General features: G+C 37.2%; 1 protein-coding gene across 8 annotated transcripts in view; it reads left to right on the top strand.

The window, feature by feature from the left end:
• LOC114566213 (prolyl 4-hydroxylase subunit alpha-2) overlaps nucleotides 1-11,567 on the top strand; it is a 31,980-nt gene extending 20,413 nt beyond the window's left edge. For 6 of the 8 annotated variants that reach the window (XM_028594516.1, XM_028594517.1, XM_028594513.1 and 3 more), the window contains 10 exons: nucleotides 380-576; nucleotides 734-910; nucleotides 1,460-1,530; nucleotides 2,041-2,140; nucleotides 3,129-3,182; nucleotides 4,693-4,752; nucleotides 4,824-4,889; nucleotides 7,451-7,519; nucleotides 8,510-8,606; nucleotides 10,879-11,567. In XM_028594516.1, the coding sequence (XP_028450317.1) occupies nucleotides 380-576; nucleotides 734-910; nucleotides 1,460-1,530; nucleotides 2,041-2,140; nucleotides 3,129-3,182; nucleotides 4,693-4,752; nucleotides 4,824-4,889; nucleotides 7,451-7,519; nucleotides 8,510-8,606; nucleotides 10,879-10,949 (962 nt within the window). In that variant the 3' untranslated portion in view covers nucleotides 10,950-11,567. The remainder of the gene's footprint in view (nucleotides 1-379; nucleotides 577-733; nucleotides 911-1,459; nucleotides 1,531-2,040; nucleotides 2,141-3,128; nucleotides 3,183-4,692; nucleotides 4,753-4,823; nucleotides 4,890-7,450; nucleotides 7,520-8,509; nucleotides 8,607-10,878) is intronic. The other 2 variants (XM_028594514.1, XM_028594515.1) reach the window with 2 other exon arrangements.
• Nucleotides 11,568-17,262: the final 5,695 nt, after the last annotated feature.

The raw sequence follows: 17,262 nt of genomic DNA, 5'->3' as shown, positions 1-17,262 counted from the left end.
GAACTTAAGTAAATCTACCACAACTGTGGAGTTATTTGAAGCGTTGAAGAGTTCAAAGATGAAGTCCACAATGACCGTTTACTATAATTGGCAGCTGCCATTGCAGTTAATGTTTTTTTCTTGAAATAAACCATACAGTTCTTGGTTAAAGTAAATACATGACTAAAGCTTTGAAAAACGGTAAGACACATCAAGATCACTGAAAAAAAACTTTTCTTTTTTCATGAATTTATGTTGACTAGGAGTAATGACTTTTTTGCACATGTGATGTCAACAGATATTAAAGGGACAAAACTTTTTTTTAAATGAGACCTTACTCCACAACTCTACAGGTTATTCCACTTCTCCACAAACAATCATTATTTTCTTATACTGACAGACCCCAGCCACCAGAGGGCAGGAGGAAACCTGCGGTATTTTGAGCGGTTACTGCTCAAGCAGCTCAATGAGCTGAACCAGGACTACCAGCCTGCCTCTGAGGAGCCCATCAAGCTGGGAACCTACATCAGACCTAAAGACCATCTCCCAGAGAGAGAGGCCTATGAGGCTCTCTGCAGAGGGGAGGGGCTCCAAATGGTGAGACATGAAGGAGAAAAATAAAGGCATATTGACAAATCTGTCGGTATGTAATGTAAAGACCTGTAGCAGAGAGGCCGTCAAAAAACTTCTAACTTTTTTAAGCCTCTCTTAATATGATATTATTATTTTCTGTTTATCTTGTATGTTTAACTAGAACGACGTGAGGCGCAGCCGGTTGTTCTGTCGGTACCAGGATGGTAAGAGGAACCCTCGTCTCCTGCTGAAGCCCATGAAAGAGGAAGATGAGTGGGACAGCCCCCACATTGTACGTTACCTGGACGTTCTGTCACACACGGAGATTGAGAAGATTAAGGAGCTGGCTAAACCTAGGGTGAGGCAAGCAGCAATAAATAAGAAATAATACATCTAAAAATTCTGCACTCAACACAAAACCAAACAAAATCAGAGACAGTGACGATAGTGCTGATAAAGTTTATCATTAACGATACTATGCTTATTGATGACGTTTTTTTCTTTACAGTGATACATAAAGGGTCATTATTAATCTGTAGTACTGCGACAAACATAGCCTACCTTCAACAAGTGGACTTGACAGTTCAGTTACAAATGAATACTCTCTCTTCTTTATTCACCATACATTTTGGGACTCTTTTACCTCTAGGTTTTCTGTGTTTGTGAAGGTGGCTGATTGGCTTTAAAATGTATCTTCTGAATCTGCAAATAAAATAGGAAAAGGATATTCAGTATATAATATTTATGGAAAAATATATAATGGGTAAGACTAAATGAAAAGACTTTTGTGGCAATACATAGATATACTGTACGTGCATGTTAAACAGTGGAATAAGTGGACAAACTCTGATCTGTCATGTTTATGATGACAAACACTTATTTCTGTGTGTTGTTTTTGCTTTTTAAGCTTGCCAGAGCTACTGTCCGTGACCCCAAAACGGGCGTCTTGACCACAGCCAACTACAGAGTATCAAAAAGGTAACTCATTCAGGATAAAGGCTCTTGGGTGCCGTCTTGTGGATTTCAATCAATAATGGTTAGACCTCATTATTATAAGGTTTTATTATTTATTATTGATATAATTTGCAGTGTTAACCAAGGTACTCCAATCATTACTGTACAGCTTTTTTTATTTTTACTTTTTAAGGATTCAGCCTTTTCCTTGTTATTCAATTATTTCTAAACTCTTTCATACCAGAACCATTTTCTGAGCTGCCTTTGCAACAAGGACACCCTGTTTACTGTAAATGTTACCATTTTGTGTGTGCATTTTTGGTGTGTTTTCAGCATATCTAGTTGTTTCAAAAAAAATATTTTTTGTTAAAAATTGTCAACATTGGAAATGATGGGGCTTATGCAGCACATAGAAGGTGTGTGTGTGTGTGTGTGTGTGTGTGTGTGTGTGTGTGTGTGTGTGTGTGTGTGTGTGTGTGTGTGTGTGCGCACTGTACTATGTGCTTATACATGTACACTTTTTTGTTTTTCCAGTGCATGGTTGGATAAAGAGGATGACTCTATCATTGACATAATCAACCAGAGAATAGAAGACATCACAGGCCTTACAGTAGACACTGCAGAGTTACTACAGGTAATGTTATGCATACTACAGAATTACATTAATTACTACATCTTCATGTAATGTCATATTACACAGAAATCTGCTATCCATTCTTCTATTTTTACTAAATAAAATACTATTCACACTAGTAATGATGATATATATAAGTGATATACAGTGGCACTCATAAGTTTATGAACCCATGCTAAATTTGACTAAAAAGAGGAATAAAAAAATCATCTTTTGGAAATTGATATAAATGCCTTAATTAAAAAAAGGAAAAATCCAACCTTTAAGGACACCCATTTTCTTTGTGAATGAATAATGTATCGTAAATAAATAAATGTTCTTCCTTAAAATACAGGGGGTATAAGTAAGTACACCCCTATGTTAAATTACCATAGAGGCAGGCAGGTTTTTATTTTTAAAGGCCAGTTTAATACCCTTCACCGAAGAGATTGGCATGGGGGTACTTTCCATAAAATCATCTTTGAATGCAAATCAATCCGGCTATTAGTCTAACTGAAATAAAACCATGCCAATCTCTAGGTATGGTGAAGGGTATGTGATGATGTGGGACTATTTTAATTCCAAAGGCCAAGAGAACTTTATCAGGATGCATAGTATCCTGGATCCATGAAATAACCAGAACCAGCTAACAAGGTAGCTATGCAGTTTTTCACACTTTTGTCATGGCTGAGCTGGCAAAAAAGAAGCAGAAAGCTAGGAAAGCATTGTCGGAGCGAGGACTCAGACACAAGTAAACATATACAAAGATCTATTCCGAAGCTGTAGGGGGAGCGCTATAGAGAAACCTGCGAGAAAACAGCGAAGAAATGGCCAAAACTGCATAGCGCCCCTTTAACTAATTATTTTGCCTAATTTTGAGATCTATAAAAAATATTAATATTCACATTATCGAAGATAGGCCTACATGCACATGCATTGTTTGCCAATGATTTTAGAATTTAATAATTTTGATTTTAAATATAAATGACCTTTGTCATTGGCTCACCAGGTCGCTAACTATGGAGTTGGAGGACAGTACGAGCCACATTATGACTTCTCAAGGGTGAGTTGATTTGTGGTTGAAAATGAGTTCTCCCAGTACTTCTGCCTCCTTTGAATTAATCTGTGCTTGATATACTTTTCATTTCTGTGTTACTAAAGTTAACGGTTATATATGTGCGGCTTTGTTTTTTGTGTGGCTGCTTTTGAAAATGTATACGCTGAATAGTGTCCTTTGATTCTAATACTGCTGCTATCCATAAAAATATCATACTCGGTTCATTTGAATTCTGTAAAATGTCTGTTTTACAATACAATAATCACAATATCTGGTCTGCTTGCTGAACAGCTGTATCTCTTGCTTGCATTTCTCTGCTCTAAATCTCCCTGACTTTTATATTCTGGAGATGTGAGCTATGTTCCCTCTGTGTGTCAATCTCTGACTTTCACATGATCTCTAGCTGTATGTACTATGTGCATCTATGCAGCTCTCTTTGCTACAGAATGACAGATTTGGTTATATACAATACAAATGGTCATTGCAAACAAACAAATATTTTGTTACTGTATGATGTTAAACGGGCTGTACTCGTTATTAAGCACATTAATATAGCAGCAAACACATTTTTGTGATGTATGGTGGAATTGTTTAGCCTGACAAGCCAGACCCACATCAAGATGTTGGGTCTGGGAACTCACTATTGACGGAGCTCAATCCGAGGGGCGGGATAAACGGTTGTCTTTCAAATTCCCTCTGCATGCAATAGGATAGCGCTACAACCAGGCAGAGCAACGAAGAAGGTAGCGGAGCTAGTTGATAGATTAAACTTTAAACTTTTGCCATAAACGGTCGGCAAAACTCCGAACACATCTTCCTTTTTTAAGAATGATTTCTGTGCCGTTCTTTGTTCTTTTCTCAAAGAAAAGCTTAACTCCAAGTCTTCCAGAAGACCGCTGTTCCCAGCAGCAGCAGCAGCCATAAGCCCCGCCCACTGACTCTATACACGATGTGATTGGCCTGACCAGATTTTGGTTTTTCCAGCTCGCAAGTCAACCGAGAGTGCCTAGACTCCCCTGGCTGCAAATTAAATTTGCTGCCGCTAGGGTGCGTCTAGATTTCTAGGCTACGAATTGTTATAAACAAGCTCTACTTTGATGCTCTTTTTATGCACTCTGGCACCTTACTTACATACAAAGTACAAAACAAAATTCCCAGTGTGAATCAATTTATTTTCATGGTGAATAAGAAAATGGTGTGCGGGCCACCCGGCACCCTATCACGGGCCAAATCTGGCCCACAGCCGCAAGTTGAGTATCACTGATCTATTACAATAATTTAGTATTCCATGTTATTTATATATTCTTATGTGCATTATGTTCTTTTGAGCATATCATTTGAAAAAGATTTTTTTTTACCTTAGGTGAAAAATCAAATTCAGTTGTGATTCTATTATGTTTGTGACAGATGATAGAGTAGATTGTATTTTATGTGAGTGTAGTTAGTGCCCTTAGTGGCGGGCTCCTACTGCGAGTCTGTTTGTTGATGGGTTAAATGTTCTAACAATCTGTTGCAGCGTCCTTTTGACAGCAACTACAATGGCGACGGAAATAGACTTGCCACCTTCCTAAACTACGTAAGTACACGTGCGTGCTAGTGAGCAGCGTTTTCATCATGTATTTTCACTCTTGAATTTTATCTTTGTAGAAAGATGAGCCTGATGCTTTCAAAAGATTAGGCACTGGAAATCGTGTGGCAACTTTTTTGAACTATGTAAGTATGTGCATTCAGTCGCTGGTAATTGAAGGGCGGTCGTGGCAGTCCCCTGAAATCTACATTCCGTCGTTTTGTTTTTAGCTTCATGAGTATATGCATAAGCTCTGGTTCAATCTTGGACTTGGAATTGATTGACTTTCACTTGGCCTGTAGTGTGGCATTACAGGGATATAGTTCAAAATCTAGAGTTAGTTGATGTCATGGGGAAAAATTCTGTAATAGTTCTACAGATTCTGGGGATATAATACTAAAAATGGTGCTGGATAAATATACTATTGCCTCGATGACTGAGAAACTTTGTAGACAAATATCTAAGAATCAAGTTTTTCTGTCAATCAGTTCCAGTACATATTGTGGAGAGTTTTGTTGGCCATCCCTTATTAACACACTGATGTAGAAGCCACTCTTTATTTAACTCTTGCTAATACTGAGTTGCACAAAATACAATTATACCCAAAAGTAGAAAAATATTTAGTTTTTGAATGGGGTATGCATGTGAATTGTTTTTATTTTTCTATATAACCGGTGATTGGTTGAAGTTCACTGTTCACCTTGATACATGATGTGGAAGTGCTTTTATTTATATGTTATTATTGATCTATTATATCGTAAAATGTAACTTCTCTAAACATACATGTTGATTATAAGCTATGGACAGAAAACAATGAAACCATTGATTACTGCACATTCAATTATAGCCAGGTATTGTAGCAGCAAATGCTACAGAAATCAAATAAAGTGGTTAAAGTCTTGTATCGAATCATTGCAGTAAGAATTAGAAACCAGTTCAATTATTATAACTGTTCACAAATGATCCATAGAACATTTTGTATGACACTGAAACATATGGTACAAGGAGAGCATCTCACAAAGTTACAGTACATATTTTAGATAATAGATCAAGCATGTTTGACTCGTGAAGAAATAGATGCATTGTGGGACACTACTGATCATCACAGCTAGGTAGCATGATGTAGATTTTCTTATGATTTATTATGAAACAGTTGGGTAGTTTACAGGAAGACCATATTCCCTTTTCCTTTGCTCTGGAACAAGTATTTTTTTAGTCTTTCTACTCTTCCCTCACTGTAGTGCATATAGCATCTCTCTTATACTCCATTGTTATGTAAAGATTTGTGACTTGTCATTTTGTGCACCTTATTTCTTGCAAGACCTTCAAAGGACCTTGTTTTTTTATCACATACCACTAAGGCAATAATTTGTACATTTATTTCTAATGTGATGACAATAAAATAAAACATTTTGTCAGTTAATTATGATCCAGATTTCTGGACACATACTCAAAAAGGATAATATTCGAATCATTATCAACTTTGTGTTACTTATGGCACCCAGATAGCTCAGGTGGTAGAGCAGGTGGCCATGTGTAGAGGTTTACACCTCGACGCAGCGGACCCAGGTTCGATTCCGACCTGCAGCCCTTTGCTGCATGTCATTCCCCTTTCACTTCTTCAGCTGTCCTATCATTAAAGGCCTAAAATAATCTTTAAAAAAAAAAAAACTTTGTGTTACTTAAAAGCAAAATATAACTTAATAGAAACATGTGCTTAGTATGTTGACATGTTATAAGTTGCTCTGAAAAGTAAAACAAATGTATGCAGTATTTTGATAAGCCACAAATGCATGTGTGTGTGTGTGTGTTTTAATGCATCCTTTGAGTATTTTTAAATAGGAGAGTGTATTCTTTAAAGGGAGACACTACAGGCATTTGAAGCGTTTTGGGCTACTTTGCGTCCATGTCTACCTTTTAGACTAGTGAGCAAAAAAAACCATCCAAAATACACATTTACAGTAGGGGTTTAATATATTACACTTTGTGTATTAGCACTTGTAGATTTCTCATTTACATATTTAAAAAATAACAATTTCATGGTGATATCCATAGGTTGTTCTATAAATGTTAACCCTATTCACCAGTATTGTCTTGCAAAATGTATGGAATTTTACAATACATATCTTTAAAGGCTGTTTTCTCGGAATTAGTTTTTTTCTTGCACTTAATGTACATACACTGAATTTTCCAGTTTTATTCCAGTCCATTTTCTGAAGGTTTTTCAGAGAGATTTGTTCATATGTCATTTGTGAGCAATTTGTTCATGTCATTCATTGCCTGATTTATAGAACATTTTAGACCTAAAACGTTGGGAAAATTGATTGAGTTATGGCTGTTGACAGTATTTTCTGATTTATGGAGTGAGAAAAAGATATATCCAAAGTTGACTCTGTAAAAACCTTAGACTCTAATCTGTCAACAAAATGAAACAATAATTTAGAACCCAGGCTTTATCCCATGTTTAGATTTCAGTTCTGGAATAAGCGCATATTTAATGAGATAATGAATCATTTGCATATTAAAACATACAAGTTTAAAATACTTGTAATACAAAACAAATGAGTGTCTTAATGTAAATAATCAACTAGGGAAGTCTCATGGTGATATCCATTAGTTCTCATTGTTTTCACCCAATTCCCCCGTAGTGTCTCCCTTTGAGTAAAATACAGAGAACGTTTCTAACGAGATTTTTGTCTTTTCTCAGATGAGTGATGTTGAGGCGGGAGGTGCCACGGTCTTCCCTGACTTTGGAGCAGCAATCCGGCCTAGAAAGGTGAGGACATCAGACTCACAGTGTGTTTCTGTGTGTGTTGAGTGTGTTTATTCTATACTGCTTGTGTCCCGATCCAGTGTTTCTGTCAGTTTAATGATTGATGTGTCAAGACTCAGTCCCTGTAACTCCTAACTGAATGATTGAGGATCTCACAGGAGGGTCCCTGTATCATTCTGTGTTGCACAGCAATTTGCCCAATGCATTACTTGGCAATGAAAATTGGTGGACGATTAAATGGACTTTTGCAGTAAATCAGACATTTTTGCCCTAGGCATAACATGTTGATGTGGTCAGACTGATATATTTATATGATTTGATATATTTTTTATTGGCAAATCAACAAAGCTATGGAAACATAGGCCCAAAGATTGTCAAGCAATAGCTTACTTTTAACTGACTTTTCCCCCCGCATGTGTGCAGTTGTTATGCAATGCCTATTTATTTATGCAGTGCTTATTAAAGTGTCTTTTCATTTCATTTTTTTCAACCACTTCAGTGTACACTAAACACACACTCCAACACAACATTGTACACAAAATAAAAGCTACAATCTCAATCAACATATAATATACACATTCAGTGATTGAAAGGGGAAAAGTCGACCACATATGGTCTGCCAATGCTTTGTTCTTAACCTTAACAACTTAAGGCCTCTATACTTCCTTATATGTCCTTCACTGGAATCTCTGTTGACTTTAAACTCCATCCATCGTCTGCATCTTGTGCTTGTCGAACATCTTACTTTCCCATCCTCTGACGGGGAAAATAAATACGAGTCAAGAGGTAATCAATAACATTGTCAAGCCGCTTAAAGTCTGCTTGAGGAACCTTTTATATATTGGTGAAATGAACCACACTCAGAAGAAAGCCACTTGTGTGGCAGGTCTTCTTTAAACCAAGCATCAGTCTTTTTACTTTTTTACATTTTCCTTCTCTCTTGTGCACATTGGATGTAACCATAATTTCTTCATTTGTTCTATTTCTTTACAGGGGACAGCAGTGTTCTGGTACAACCTGTTCAAGAGCGGGGAGGGAGACTACAGGACCAGGCATGCAGCCTGTCCTGTCTTAGTAGGAAGTAAATGGGGTGAGTCAAAGTCCAGATTTATCACAACCAAGTATTAATACATTGAATAGGATTAGAAAACATTCAGACTAAAATTGAGTTTATAAAATGTGTTATTTGGTAAGTAGATGGCCATAAAGTCATGATAATGTGTTCCACTGTTATCATGTGTTACATCAGACAAAGACGTCTGGTAATGTTTACACGTGAATGAGTTTAGCTTAATTTAAGCTTGTTGCAGATATAAGAGGAAAAATCTAAAACCGAATGGGGAGGCAAACTTCTGCTTAAGTTGCCGTCATTATCAGTCTTGCCAGCCCAGCCCAGACAGGACGTTGTTGTTTATCTGGGTTTTTCCCTACGTTGCAAGAATTAAATGCTCCCAGTATGATTAGGTTATGGTATGGCAATGGCGTCACATATCTGGCATCCATGGTGTCCCTGTTCATCTTTTGATCTTTGATAGATGATTTGGTTGTTACAAGGGACGATTAGCTCAAACTATGCTTTTCTGTTTGTATGTTGAGTTGTACGTTTGTACACGAACAAATAAAAATGTGGAGAATAGGATTTATAAGGTTTATTTTTTCAAAACATACTTTTACAAGATTACAAGTCCTAATATAACAACATGACATGTATTGATTTTTTGACATTTTCTGGAGATACAAATACCATAGTACAACAGCCAAGATGTTTAACTGGAAATACAAGGTTCATATTTGTATGTACAAATGTTTAGCAATAAAATATTCTCATTTGATATTTTACCTGTCTTGGTAATATAGTCTGCTGAAGAGGAGCCATGTTGATGGAGCCATGTTTTCATACCCAAACCATTTTCTGAGCTGCCTTTGCAACAAGGACACCCTGCCATGTAACTTGTGTTCTTGGAGCAGAAAATGTAACCAGTTTGTGGGTGCATTTTGGTGTTCTTTCAGCATATCTAGTTGTTTCAGAAACAGTGTTTTTTTGTTAAAAATTGATAACAAAAAAAATATGTTCAGCCCCTGAGATGTCGCCATCACAAAATACCTGTTAATCCCAGATACTGGGCCTACTAGTCTCGCTTTGCTAGACCTTCCTCCACAGCGCTGCGGAGGAGGGTCTGGTTAGGCCACAGCATTCCGGGATTGGAGAAAAACGTGCTCTGGTTTATTGGCATTTCTTTAAACCAATCACAATCATCATGGGCGGTGCTAAGCCCCTCACAGAGCCGCCGCAAAATAGCCTCGGGAAGGAACTTGTTTTGGTGGAACGTGTACGTTCAAAAGTTGTTTTAGTCATGCGAGAGAACCTTCAGATTTAACAGATAGTCTAGCTAGCTGTCTCAATTTACCCTGCAGAGATCTGAGGAGCAATTAACCATAGTCCTCATAAATCCACCGGAGTTTAAAATTCCAACACACGAACATTGAGTATATAGACTATGGGCCTACTGGATGATCCACAGACTCCACTAGGGCTGGGACGATATGCTTTTGTCTCGATTAGAATCTTTCACGATACATGGGTGCCAATTCCATTTTGTATTGCAATTTTCATTCATGGCGATTTGAGAAGTATTGCGTTTCGATGGTATTGAGTATTGCGATTTTCTTTTCCTTCTTTAACAAAAACAAAAGAATACACTTCTAGAGACAATATATCATGAGACATTTCTAAAAACTAATTGTTTTCTAAAAAGAATGCACATCACATGTCAGTCAGTCAGTCTGACATTTATTTCATTTGTAAAGAACAACATAACATGGATTTTCTGCGTTTTCTGTTTTCGTTCTGTCTTGCTGGAAACAGATATGATGTAGTTGTCAGCGGTACAATGTAACCAGAAAATCTTATGGTGATTTTAAAAATCGTTGCAAAAAAGTCGCGATACATACGGTTTTCAATTGTTTTTCCCAACTCTAGACTTTACTATGATCAGTTTAAGGTAGAGCTCTTTTCGACGAAATTCTCCTAGTGAACGTATACTTGACTGATATTGTGTGATTTAAAGTAAGTTTAATTTAGGAATACTCCTCATTGGATGAAGAGGACATCGATATTAGTCACATTTTTACACTTGAACAAGGAAATCTGCCAAACACTGCATCCTAATCCTAAAAGCAACGTTGATACAAGATCTTCACGTGTCTTGTCCTATTAGAAATGCACACAACATTTTTCTGGGGCAAAGCTTTTACGACATGCTGACAAGGAAAATTGGGGTAGTGAAGGTTTAGTATGTTTTTTGTATTCAATTACAAAGGCATATTTTTGGTCCTCACATTATTTTTTTCTGTTTTGTCAGTGTCAAACAAGTGGTTTCACGAGCGAGGACAAGAGTTCAGGAGACCCTGTGGTCTGACAGAAGTGGACTGAAGTTTGACCCTCACCTAAGGAACATGCAAAAGACACACACCTTCAGTAGTGCCTTCATTCTGGCAATGATGCAACTCAGAGACAAATTATTCAACACTTAGTGTTCTCTCCCTCAGCATGATAATGAAATGTTTTATGAGGAAATTGTGATACTGTTATGTGAGATCTGGCTAGATCATTTCTTTGCTCTTTCACCAGAAGATACAGAACTCGGTTCTCTGTCATGCATCCACATACCACCCCCACTTAATTAAGAAAACAATTTGATAAAAATGTGTACTGTTGTTAGAAATAACTACTGAACATTAAACACACACACACACACACACACACAAAGCTATATCAGTACAATATTGGTTTGCCAATGTACCTCCATTTTACAGTCAACTCTAATTTAAAATGAAGTTACTGGTAAATCCAAATGTGTGAGTCCTCTCCAAATTGGTTTTTCTCCAACTAATACAAAAAACTAAAACTTTTTTTTGTTCTCAGTCCCCCACTAAGCTTTTGATCTGCACAGTTGGGAGCAACTTTTAACTTTTCAAAGTAAAGAATAAGAATCGGTGGTGATACAAAGAAGCCCTTATTCATTTTGTTAATATTTATATTTTGGCTGTTGAAAACACCAAAACGTACAGGAGGTGTCCAAAAACCTTGCAACCTTGTGTCAGAGCTGGTCATTCAGAGTTATTTCAATGTCATAGGCCGGTTTCTTAAAGAGAAAAAACACACATTTAACATATTTCTGAATAAGACACATTTAAAATATTTCTGAATAAGAAACATTTAACATATTTCTTTAATAAGAAGCAGCACATAAGTTGGGAAAAGTTGTATCAGTATTTGAGAATGAAAAATTACTTTGGACTTTTTTTTTGGGTAATTGACTCAGACTTGTAGGCCCAACTGTAGACTCTGTATCACTTTCAGATATTATACATTACAAAAACACCTGGGATGCAAAGTTAAGACTATGGGCTGGTATTGGCTCTATTTAGAGGTTCATTTGGGAAACCCAACTTTATTCTGTTGGTTAACTTCAGTTTGACACAAATTGGCTTCAATGTATCTTCATTGTCTTCATCACACCTTTGCTTGATTAATCAATACTCCTGTCACTCACAAAACTGCTTTATCATTTGCACCCACCCGGTTTTATTTTCCTTCAAACCTAACAAAGAAATATCCTTGATGTTTTTATTTATATCTAGTTTTTAAATTATTACACTGTTAACATGTTGTGCTCTTTCTACAAAATGGCAAACAAGCAAGTCAATAAACAGTGTCTTTTATTAAAATGTTTTGTGTCTTCACTGTTTTACATGGTTTCTTACAGTAAAACAGAGAAAATAGATTTACATTTCACTGGAATTGTACATGTACGATTGATTGATTGATTGATTGATTAATTGATAGAGTCAAGTATGGGTCTAGAATCTCCAGTGTGATTTGCTAGAAGCCATTACACACTCTATAAGGATTATTTATGCGCTTGCTGGGGAGACCACAAGGGACTGACCCATCCAGACGTGTTATTTTTAACTTTGTCTGACACAACTAACTGAGCACGAGTTGTATAAACTGACCTGTTGTACTGGTGGAATAAAATAAACTTTGCGACCTGTCCAATTTCCCGCTAACCTGCACCATGCTATGGTGACACCTCTAATCTACTTTATTAAATGTATTACATCTTACGATCTTGTATACAGATGCATCATATGCAGTGGTGGAATGTATTTAAGTACATTTACCAAAGTACTGTACTTATGCTACTTTATACTTCGACTCCACTCCACATTAGAGTGAAATATTGTACTTTGGACTCCACTACATTTATTTTACCGTACTATGCAGATCTACCAGCTGCAACATTAAAGTTATGTACACATTAATGCATCAATACTTTAACTTTACTTAACTCTAAAATGCCTTTCATGAAGAAAGCCTATTAGGCTGTTGTCACAGATTTTTTGAATAGCAGTCACTTGTGGCTGAATGGTGTTTTAAGCCCCCAACGTCAACTTCAAGGCAGTGCTGCGACAGTTGACTTTAAGGCACCTAACCCTAAGGCTTAAAACACCAAACACCTCTTGTGAATCGGTAAGGTCACGAATGATCCTTGATTGACATCTAAATGGAGAACTTGACTCTGAAATTTTAGAGGAACATGGGGGAGTCAGACCTGAAAATTGCAGGATTCTTAGAAGTCAACAGGGGCCTGAACATGCCTGTGATTACACTGAGATTAGGAGATTACCTCTTGTTGTCGGGGTGCCCAAAATTCCTAGGGGCATTATACCTCTTAACAAAATTCCCACAAATAGTTCTGATTCACATTTTACTACTTGACACTTGAACTCTGTGATGTTCAGTAAGTAAATCAGACTTGCATACTTGTAACTTAATATTAAGATGGGTTAGGGTAATATAATAATAATACAAAATAGTACATGTATAATAAATTTTGTGCTGTTTGTGAGCTGTAAAACGTCTCTACACTTCACAAATATTTTGATTTTTGAGTGCTTCATGGCTACAAATCAGGAATAAACTGTGTAGCAAAATCTAAAAGATCAGCTGGGAAGAGTTTGCCAGTTTGCTTGCTGGGGAACCGTATTTGCACATTTGAGCAGAATTTCATGGAAAAGCTTCCCCTCTGCACCTCATAACATGACTATATGATTAACCTATTTGGGAATTTGGAGTGTAAAGTAGGCCCCATGGGATGCTAAATTCGTGGGTTAAAGTTACAGAGATAAAGACGAGCGCTGCCAGGTCAACACAATCCATCATGCATATTTTATTCACAGCTATGTGCATATGTGCCAGTGATAGGGACAGTGGTGGCCCTACATGCCTCGGCTCTGATGAATTTACACAGGGATGGCCTCTATAATAATAACTAAGGTTGGCGGTTTGATCCCCAACTCCTCCTGTCCTCAAAGTGTCCTTGTAGAAGCCACTCAAGCAACTTAACCCAAATTGAACTCCTAACATTTTGACATGTCACAGTAGGAAATGCTGTGACACTGTCATGGCTTACTGGGGCCCTTGGATAGAACTAAACCATTGTCAGTGTTGGCTCTCATCCTCGCGTCCTCGGGCTGTTGAGCGATCACAACCTCCTCCTCCTGTCGTTCTATTTCCAAAGCACGCAGCTCCTCTTCTGTAAGGCAGCTTTTTATTTGTATAGCACATTTCAGCAACAGGGCAATTCAAAGTGCTTTACATAAAACATTAAAGAGCAGTTAGAAAAAGATTAAAAAACAAATTAAAACATTAAAAGACGAGAATAAAATTGACAGTGCAGTATAAGAAATTAAACATTAAAGAGCAGTTATCGAGTGTCATACAGTGTCATCAATGCAACTTCAGTATAACAAATGAATAGTTATTTAAAGAAAGGCAAAATCAAAAAGATAGGTCTTTAGCTTTCTGGGAGTTTGTTCCAGATATGTGGAGCATAAAAACTGAACGCTGCTTCCCCATGTTTAGTCCTGACTCTGGAGACAACAAGTAGACCTGTCCCAGACGACCTGAGAGGTCTGGTTGGGTCATAATGTAGTAGCAGATCAGAAATGTATTTTCTATGTAGTTCTGGCACATCCAATCATTAATCTCTTGAATGCACATATTTAATTGTTGTATTGGGCTATAGTTCCCTGGTGATAAGGTTATGTAAATTTGTTTGTCTTCCTCATAACTATGGTAACTTATTTTGTTGTTTTCCATAATCTGAGCCAGTGGAAGCATGTAGATGTTGAACAGAAGAGGCCCCAGAACTGAGCCTTGGGGAACTCCGCACGTCATATTTGTATGCTCAGATGTATAATTACCTATAGACACAAAGTAGTCCCTATTCTTTAAATAGGATTCAAACCGCTTTAGGAAATTGTCTAGTCTCAATCTGCATTGCTATTTGTAATTGTTGTGAATATGCAGGCCACAAGAAGTAATTAGGTTTTGTTTTTGTTGTTGTTGGGTCACTTTTACTCATGACATGCTAACCGGCAACAAAGGATTCCATTCACTACGCTAAACTAAGCTAGCGGCGGCGCCGGACTAAGACTAAGGGTGAATAACCCTATTTCAACAAACGGTGGCGTATTCCTTTAAAGATGAATTCACAAAGAAGGAGCTTGCCCTTTTAGAGACAGAGAGTGCTTCACAAACATCCTTGTTTCTCACACTTGGGTGTCACACTTTGAGTAAACACAGTATTTCGTCTGTCTAGGCTATCTCTGTTTACTGTCCCACATCTCCATTTTTACTAACATTTTGGCCTTACTCTTTTACCCAGAAGCTGAGGCAGTGTGTAAGGCCAAACAGTTCAAACCCTATTCAGACTTTGCATGAACCTTTTATATGACACCTGATCATTTTCACCATCTGCCAATACTTTTTATTTGTTTATCCCTAGTTTACATACAGAGGGTAGCCTAGCCAAAATACATTATAACACTTGAAAAACAAATGACAAAGTACCAGGTTCCTGTGTAAATGTTGATGAATTATATATGATTATAAATGGTTAAACATGGGTTGAACCTGTGCTGTAGACGTACAAAGCTACAGTTACAGTACTGTACATCAAGGTGAAATAACCTAAATATGTTGTCATAAAGCACTTACAGGTTATATAAAGATGTAAATTTAGCACTGTATAGGGTGCATACATTCCAGACATAATATTTAGTACAAATATAATGCCGCGCTATGAAAGGCATGGTTGCAAATGTCACTGAGTGAATGCTTAAAAATATGAGCAAGTGAAGGTTCTAAAACACAAAACGGGCAAATGTACCAGTGCAGTACAATAAAACAGCATAAAGCTATTTTCATTTTTATTTTGCTCATGTTACAAAAAACATAGAAAAGACACGTGAGAGAGTGATCTTAGCATATGTGTAAGCTTTAAATTGTGAATATACTGTATCCCCAGTTTACATTTAAGCTGTAAATCCTTACACAAACCAATATCCATATTCTTTAGAAACAAATCCATCTTTACCAAATGAGACAGTTACATTATCACTGCAAAATGATATGTTTTATTAAAAGTTAAATGCCCATATTACGAAAACAATCACTTTTTCTGGGATTTGGGGTGTTCTTTTGTGTCTCTGGTGCTTCCACACGCATACAAACTCTGAAAAAAACCATCCATGCTGTTTTGAGTGAGATACGTTTCTGAACGTGTCCTGCCTAAAGTCTCCGGGTGAGCTGGTCAAAATCTGCAAGGCTTTCTACATCAGGAGCCGAGACGAGGTGGCTAACCGCTAGCATGCTACCTCGTTCTCAATGGCAAAACACTGCTACAACACACACAAGTTCACCATAATCTACAAAAGAACTACTTACATGTCCCTCGTCTGCAGGTATTCCATGCAAAGTTGGAAGTGCGCCCTCATTTAGAAGAAGTCTTTCGGCTAATCCTGCCTTCTAACTGACCTGACTAGCTGATGTGATCCTTACCTAGCTACTGCGCATGTGCAACTGCCAACAAAGATTGAACAGAAGTGTGATGTCTCACTCTGTAGCTAAAACAGAGAGCTGAACACAGGGTGAAAAGAGGAGCTGCAGCAATGTGCAGTACAACAAAAATATGATGTTTTTTGAAAATTAAACCATGTAAACCTATTCTGGTACAACCTATAAATACAATTATGAACCTGAAAATGAGAATAATATGGGCGCTTTAAAATTAAACCAACAACTGTGTTGTGGTGATGAGGTCAGGGCCCAAATCTATCGAGCTGCTTACAGTGACATTTTTGAGTAAAATAAAAGGAACTTATTCAACTTTACTCCTACTCTCAAACTTAAGAATTAAAGCCATTTGTCAAATGTATTCTGAAAAAGTTAGATAAGAGTAGCCTGTAAGCTATCACAGTCTTAGACGGCTACAGTACAGAAACAAAAGCAAGAACCCAAACTCTGAGATAAAAACTACAAATTGATGTTTTTACACTGAATTGTTTACAGATTAGATTTGGTAGGTGTATTTGTTGTTACTGTCAGACAGAGCCAGGCTAAGTTTTTTTCCTGTGTCCAGTCTTTATTTTTTATCATTTGATTGACTTACTTTGTTAGTTTTTACTCACTTTTATACACTGCTTTCTCTACTTTTATACAATGTTAGATACAATGTTTTACCAGTATCTAAAGCATATTAAGTGTAACATAACTAATATGGTAGAAAACATTGAAGAAGGGTTTTGCTAACTGTCTGTCTACCTCGGGACACTGTACTGGGACTGTACCAACCTCAGTGACCAGGCCCAGCAAACAGCAGTAGTGAGACGAATCT

Source organism: Perca flavescens, chromosome 13 (genome assembly GCF_004354835.1).
Source record: "Perca flavescens isolate YP-PL-M2 chromosome 13, PFLA_1.0, whole genome shotgun sequence".
In the NCBI taxonomy this organism is placed as follows: Eukaryota; Metazoa; Chordata; class Actinopteri; order Perciformes; family Percidae; genus Perca; species Perca flavescens.
Note: the sequence above shows the minus strand (reverse complement) of the source record. Positions and strands in the feature narration are given on the sequence as shown.